The following is an 8,136-nucleotide window of genomic DNA, read 5'->3' as shown; positions in this document are numbered from 1 at the left end:
AAAGTTTTTGATATAAAATTTTTAAATTCATATTCTTAGCTTGTATTAAGAGTATTTAAATGCTGAATAAATACAATAATAAGTTTGCATCTGGAACACAAAAAATTCCTTGGCAACTGATTGACATTTTATATATAATATTAAAATGACACCCGAGTACTTTACCATTTATTATATTTCATTTCTCAAATATCAGTGTGTATTTAACTTAGTTTCATACGGTTTTCTTTTGGGTTGCCAGTCAATCCACTGAGTAAGATAATGTGTATTTAAATTTATTTCTTGTAAAAATGCTTCAGTACACACATCCCAGACATTCAGTTTTAAAATCATAGCAATGCAAAAACACCTTTTTCAATAATACATTTAAAACAACACATTACGAGATATTTCACATTCATAAGAATCTACCTTCACTTACACATGGTATTAATCTTTTCTCAAATAGCCCTTTTGTGCAAGATGAGTGCTTTTGTGTTTTCTTATACAAACCACATGAATATGATTCAGTTTTTGTATGAATTGCATAAATTTCGCCATATTAAGTTAAACATTATAACATAATATTATTAAGGATAAGTTATACAATAACATATATCTCAAAAGAGAATTTGTATCTGAGTGAATTTAAATATACTTATTCAATAAGCTCTTACTGAAAATGTTTGATTACAATATTCACACACATATAAAGTTCTCCTTTAGTATGTATATGATAATGCCTTCATAGAGCAGAGCATTCAGTATATGCAACATTTGCATACACAAAGGGTGATTACTTAGTACAGATGCAATAGTAACAAGAAAATGCTTAATCACATTCAAAAAGCTCTTTCTTTGAATGAGTGCTATAATGCTATATCACCAACAACATATCAATGGGGCTTTTTCATTTTTAAGATCATTTTTATTTGCACACTGTTCCCTCTAAAGTTGTAAATATAATGCTTTATTTATTTAAAGGAAGTGAATAGATATGCTGCTATTTATCAGGAGTGAATGACAGCAAATCTTTCCAAATATATTTTCAATAAAAATCTTTTATTACAAGCAACATTTGTAAATAGATTCTTCTGAAGAATGAACAACAGAATGTTCTCTTAACGCATCTTTCGTATTGAAAGCCTTTAATATAAATGGTATATTGTGCAATGTTTTACATTTTCTGGAATCATGGATAAAATTTAAAAGCTTCTTCCTTGATATACTCAAAATTTAAATCAAATACAGCTTTTTTTGTTTACCATTTCTATTTGCAGAACAAGAACATTCTTTCAAGACATTGCTTTGTTTTCAAAAATTGTACAATACTTTTATAAGTGCAGGTTTTGATGACTGAACAGCACAAAAGAATAAATGGTTTTCAAAAATGTGTACATGATTGTAAAGAGTTCATTTGCAGAACATCTTAGGAGATGTATAATTGTAGAATATACATAAAAAATATTTGATAATGAGTTCGTGAATTGATAAGGAACTTATTCCACGTTGAGAATCTTGGAGAGAAAATTCATTTGGCATGAAAGTTTAAAGATGATTGGACCATTTTCTCTCATTTTACTATCCACATTTCATAGGCAAAATTGTTTCATTTCAATTTTGTGATTTGATTTTTGTATGTTTAAAGTGAATTTCACTTTTATACTACATTTAAAAATGTAAGCCTTAATTGTTATAAATTCAAAGTTAAAATATTTATAATAACTGAGAAGTAAAATAATAATAATAATAATAATTGCTATGAAATAGAAATATAAGTTTCACTGGTATATAGAAGGGAAGATTAGAAAAGATACTGCCATCTCTGAAAATAAAGTCATATGATTTTGTACTAATATATAATGGTACCAACATATATTAGTACAAAAGTTTTAAAGAAATTTCAGATGCAATTTTTCAAAAATTTGATTCTTGACTTAAATTCTGAAATCAAGGGGTCGTTTTCCAGAAAAATTCAACCGGGACAAAATCACTTTTGAGATCATTTTTGAAGAATAAACAATGGAATGAATCACCAAATTGAGAGATCAAATCGAAAGATTAGAAAGGATGCTTAGCTGAATGGGATGCATAAGAATTGCAAAGATAACAAGTGAACTTTCCTCTAATTTAGTCAAAAGTTTAGAATTCAGCATATCAGCTGAGTATTCTTGTTGTAAATAAGTAAAAGCAATTTAAAGATCTTTGAATTGTTATAATCTAGATTTTTTTAAAAAAAAAAAAAAGAAGATAGTGAAAACTTGTTATATTAAATGAATCATTTTTCTATTTCTGCAGGCAGCATGTAAATGAAAATAAATGTCCAATGCTTATAGAATAAATAGAATTTATATCTTCAGCATTAGATGTAAGTAAATATTCACAGCTGAATAAAGACGACATCATTTTGTAAGGTAAGAATTTCATATTCTCCCTATTGTAAAAGCTGCAACTTTCATAGTATTATTTGAATCTAAATACCAGGATTTGCTTTTTTTTTTTTTTTTTTAGCTTGAAGAATAAAATTCTGTATTTTTACATTAACTGTACAAGATAGATAATGATTGAAGTACATTTGGAACCAATACCATATTTGGTTCCAATATTTGACATTCATTTCAGTCATACAGGAAAATACCAAGTACACGGTGTAGTGGTAATATCATAAGCCAGATAACAACTTCTGGCAGCGGAGGGTATCGAGACGAACCCAGGCCCTATTTCAACGAGCTTACAATTTACCTATGGAGGAATTAGTGACACCAAGGGAGCTGGAATCATTGCTCCATATTTGACCCCCAACGGCCTCGTCTTTACAGGCCCGGCATATGAAGTTAACCATGCTGTGAACAATAATAGTGTGATCCAGTTAACTAGTGCTAACTACGAAAACAGATTCAGCTATCAGCAAAGAGATGCGAGTTATCCACTAAAAGGCGCCTTTCTTTATCCAATGAAGATAGGATTACGCCAGACCATCGTTTATCAAGTTGCAAAACCTCGATATATACCACCCAGTGAAACCCGTAACACTGGAATAACTGACGAAGAGTCGTCAGATGTGAGAGGACGGAGTAGATATGGAAAAAGGAGAATGGCCCAAGAAGAATCTCCTCGTCCACTGTAACCTTATCAGGCAATAATTCATCAAATGTAGCAGCCTTTAATATTTTCTAATAACCCTAAAAGCAAAAAAAAATAATAATAATGCCTCATCTTGGTAATATATCAAATGTTTGCTCATTGTTTTTATTTATAGCAAAACAACAAAATGCCCCGAATTCGAATTCATGCTGGCACTGCAATTTCATTTGCTCCAAATTTATATTTCTCCTTTTGGGGGGTGTTAGTTTTAGATCAGCAATTATTCCACTCAGCTAAAGCTTTTAGAGTACCAATCAGTATTCGCTTTTCGCTTTACAAGGTACAGATGAATTGCCTGCTGGTTTGATTGAACTTTTTCAATTAATGAACGGGAACAAATGCATTGTTATTTATTTTTGTCTAGAAGTTGGTACGATTGCTTAGGAGTTAGTGTGTCCAACTTGCAATGAGAAAATGAGTTTGATTGAGAGGAATAACCAAGAAGATAATTTTAACTGGGTTTGTCACAACAGGATAAGAATGGCCGTTGTATTAAAAGGTTGGTTTTTAAGTATAGTAACCAGAGTATGTCGATAATTTTGATAAATAATTACCTGTGGGTAAAGAGACCAATAGAAAACAGATTTTTGAATAAATTCCGAGTGATGGTAAAACTGATAGTTGATGGGTAAATGTGAAGTGATTGGTATTGACTGATGAGAGTAAGTTCAGCAAAATCAAGAATAATAGGGATAAGAGAGTTGATGGATAATGGGTGCTTGATAGAATCTAAATAGTTTGTTTCCATTGTGTGGTAGATGATTGAACGGCAGAGACCATACATAAGACCTGGATCAACAATCTTAAACGAGATCTGGAACTCTTACAGGTTGTTGACGGAGGTAGGAACATATGAAACAGCATCAACCATTCTGTAAACTTCAAAGATCCTATCACAAACAGGATAGAAGATACCTGTAGTCATACTAAAGCAAAATTCCAAGACCAGAGCAGTAAATAAATAAAAAACTAATTTGGCAGTTACCTGGCAGCATTTATATGGCCAAGGTTATATACAGAAAAAAAATCAGAAATCTTTATTTCCAACATTTTTCAAAAAAATTTGTAAGTTGTACCCTTCTCGCATCTAGGACCAGCTTAGACCAGCAGAAGTGAGATCAGTGCTTTTCATTTTTCTCAACAATAAGTAATTTTAAATTTTCACAGTTCATTTTTCTTTCCTTAAATTTTTGACTAACTTTCTTTATCCATTTTTATGTCAATTTTGAAATAATTACATTTATTTCAACATTTTCTATGAAATTTTTATCCTTATTAATGTCAATTTAAGGATATGTCATATTCAATGTCAAGTTTTTTTTATGTCATATTCAATTATTTTACATTACTTTATGTCATATTCCATGACATATTGCTCCTATTGCTAATTTATTTCAAGTTATTTCTCTTTGACACTATTTGATGATGGTCATTTTCAAAATTGGTACCATATGCTATGTCTTGTAGCCAACCAAGATGATGGATATTTGGTGAGCTTTATGAACTTGGCAAGAAAACTAGTACCCGATTCTCCTGTTTTACTGACATTTCCTATGCAAATGGCATGTTTTACGCAGACAATGTATTTTACAGTAATTAAAAACAAATGGTTAAAAAAATAAAATCAAGATATAAAAAAGTTACTCCATATAAAACAGAATGATCTATTTGAAAAGTTTCATACTAAGTTTGAAAATATTTGTCAAAATATCCAAATTTGATTATTTTAAAAAGCATTACTGCAATAGTTCAGTTATGATCTGCCATATATAGAAATTTTTTGTATGTATTTACACAAACAATGATTGTTAATTTTTTCGTAATGAACTGTATACCATCAATTCGCCACGGAGGTTTAACAGAAGTGTTGGTAGAATTAAATGGACAACTGGAAATATGGAAACCAATAGCTTTTAAATTACAAAGACCTTAATTTTAAACTCATTCTTACAAACATATTAATAGCTGACATGCTAAAAGTAGAGCAGTAAAGTGATGCAATTCCACTTTATACTACTTCTTAGATAGTAAAAGAATGGTCAAAAGAGGTTAAGCAATTAATGACACAAATTTTCAATAACTGTTCCTAAAATGGCTTTTGCTTTATAAAATGTTTTAGATTAGGTAAGGTACATTGTTGTCACTTAAATCAGAGTAACTATCAGGATATAAGGAGTGACAATTTATGCAAGCATATAAAATTCATTCTTATAAAGTACAAGAAAAAATTACTGTTCAGAGTTCAGTTCCAAAATTTATATTTTGACGTAATAAAATATTATAAAGTACAGACTATTATGTTCAATAATGTTAACAATGAAACTGAATTGCAGGATGCTGTAGGACGATGAATCCTAGTTTCTTAAAGGCACATAAATAAATCTTTTGTCTGTCTGTTAAAAACTGAATTAAGTCAAAAACTACCTCTCCGGAATAATTTTTTAAATTAATAGACAATGAAGCAAAATGACCAGAAAATAATTCTAGATAAAGAAAGCAAACAAATGTGAATACTTCTCTGCCAATAAAATAATACAAATATAGCATAACAAAATCCTTTGTCACTTGCTAAAATGTAATAAGAAACCAACTGAGAAAGTAAGAATTTATAATTTAAAATATGATGATTGAAAAAATGTTGGGCCCTTTGTCTGATGATGCAATATTTCTTACAAAATCAGAAACTGCAGATTTTGTTTGTAGTGGTTATATGATACTTTCTTGTACAACGATACTCAAAACAAACAAAATTTAAATGTTTCCTTCCTTCACTTAGAGTACTTTAGATAGTAATTGATTTCTAGGATATATAATAATTTTGTCAATTTACTTAAAACATCACTGGGTTTCACTACACAAACAAGAAATAATTGTTTGATCTTTAAAATAATTAAGTACTTACCTCCTAATAATAATTTGATTAGAAGTTTAAATAGCAATGCATCTGATCAATGGAAAATTAATTTTCCTGACCAGCAAGATACCATAAGCAGAGGAGCTTTTTTTTTTTTTTTACACTATTATGTTTCTTAGTTAATCTTTAATTAGATTATAAAAAAGGCTTCAAAACTGTTTTGTTTCATTACAGTTTTGTGCAACAATGCATTTACATAAAATATTTCATGAAAATAAGCTATCAAAAATAGGAGACTCTAAAAGTTTTCAATTTAAAATTGTAGATAAAGTAAGTCTTTCCGATAATGTGCTGTGTGTAAATAAATAGGAATTACTAATTATGTGTAAAAAGTCACTAGATATGTATGTGCACAGGAGAGAAAATTACTGAATTAAGTCTCAAATTTTTCATGAGTTAACTGAACAATATCACTATTGAGGCCTTTCCATATAAATATTCAGATTTCATATAGTTGAGAATCATTCTTTGCTTTAATGCTTTTGGAAAATAAAGTAATAACTGTTCTTGGATGAATGATTTTCAAAAATGTAAATTGTTATTCATTAATATGAATTGCCATTATACACTACTTAAAAAAATACATGGTTTCACCATTAATTGTAAATATAACAAGGCTTATTTACAATAGATTTTCTTTTGGACTGTCAGTCAATCCATTATCCTTCATATCACTTTCTTGCAAACAATTTTCATCCATATTGTGTAATTTTTCTTTCAAATGACTATGATAATGCAAATTTAAATTTTCTTCCTGTAAAAATACTTCACTGCAAATATCACAGACATGGAACTTTTCTATCATATGAGTGCGACGATAATGCCTTTTTAAATAATCCATTTGAGAGAACACATTATGACATATTTCGCATTCATAAGAATCTACTTTTAGATGAACATGGCGATAATGTTTTCTCAAATAAGCTTTTTGTGCAAATTCTTTCTTGCACATATCACATGTATAAGATTTATCATTTGTATGAATAACATAATGAGAATTTAAGCCAGCTTCACTTGGATATTCATTATTACAAATATCACATACATGAGACTTACCAGAATGCGTTAAAATATGCTTCTTCAAATTAGCTTTTATTGAAAATGTTTGATTGCATATATCACACTTATAAGGTTTTTCTTTAGTATGAACACGATAATGCTTTCGTAGAGTAGACCGATCATAATAAGCCCTGTCACATAGTTCACACACAAAAGACTTTTCCTTAGTATGGGTACTATGATGAATATCACAGTCCTGCCTGGAAGTAAATGCTTTTCCACATACATCACATTCAAATGGTTTTTCCTTAGTATGAGTTCTGTAATGTCTATTTAATGAAGAAGTGTCTATAAACGCCACATCACAAACAATGCATTTATGAGGCTTCTCATTAGTATGAATACGACGATGTTTATTAAGATTACTTTTATTCGTACACTGCTTTTCACAAAAGTCACAAACGTAACGCTTTTCTACGGAGTGAATAACTGCATGTCTTTTCAGATATTCTCTAGTTAAAAATCTCTTATTACAAACATCACATGTAAAGAGCTTTTCTGAAGAATGAACGACAGAATGTCTTTTTAAGGCATCTTTCTTAAGGAAAGCTTTATCGCAAATGGAACACATAAAATGTTTCTCATTTTCTGGAACTGTAGACAAAATTAAAAAAGGTTCTTCCTTAACTTCCACAGAATTTAAGTCAATTGTTACGGTTTTCTTGTTGTTCTTTTTGCGAAGAGCCATTTCTAGTCACGGAAAACACGGAACAAGATATAGCTTTCAAAACACTGCTTTGTTTACTAAATTTAAGAAATCTTTTTAAAGTAGCAGAGTTGTTACTTTTCTTAACAGTTTTAATTTAGATTAAAAAACAAAATCACTATAAAAAAAAACAAAGAATCTTCAAATAGTGAAAAAGAAAGATAAGCTTACAAAAAGAACCTAATGTACCCACGATGTTCATATAAGAGCTGAGTTGAGGAATTTGTTTGCTGATCTTAAGCCTTCTTCGACAATTCCTTATTGTTATTATTTCTAAATCTCTATCCCAGCTATCTATTATTTCAATTTTTAAAAAATCTAATAAGTGTGCATA

General features: G+C 29.5%; 1 protein-coding gene across 1 annotated transcript; it reads right to left on the bottom strand.

Moving 5' to 3' along the window:
• Positions 1-3,152: 3,152 nt before the first annotated feature.
• On the bottom strand, positions 3,153-7,784 carry LOC129956751 (oocyte zinc finger protein XlCOF19-like). Its single transcript, XM_056068691.1, has 2 exons — positions 6,804-7,784; positions 3,153-3,161 (listed from the first exon to the last, which is right to left on the bottom strand). The coding sequence occupies exons 1-2, from the start codon at positions 7,782-7,784 to the stop codon at positions 3,153-3,155; spliced, it is 990 nt and encodes a 329-aa protein (XP_055924666.1).
• Positions 7,785-8,136: the final 352 nt, after the last annotated feature.

Source organism: Argiope bruennichi, chromosome 11, assembly GCF_947563725.1.
Source record: "Argiope bruennichi chromosome 11, qqArgBrue1.1, whole genome shotgun sequence".
Classification (NCBI taxonomy): Eukaryota; Metazoa; Arthropoda; class Arachnida; order Araneae; family Araneidae; genus Argiope; species Argiope bruennichi.
The sequence above is the reverse complement of the archived record's forward strand: the minus strand, read 5'-3'. Positions and strand labels throughout refer to the sequence as shown.

Excerpts from the sequence above, each read along its gene's own strand:
- LOC129956751 (XM_056068691.1), bottom strand. The coding sequence starts at position 7,784 with ATGGCTCTTCGCAAAAAGAACAACAAGAAAACCGTAACAATTGACTTA.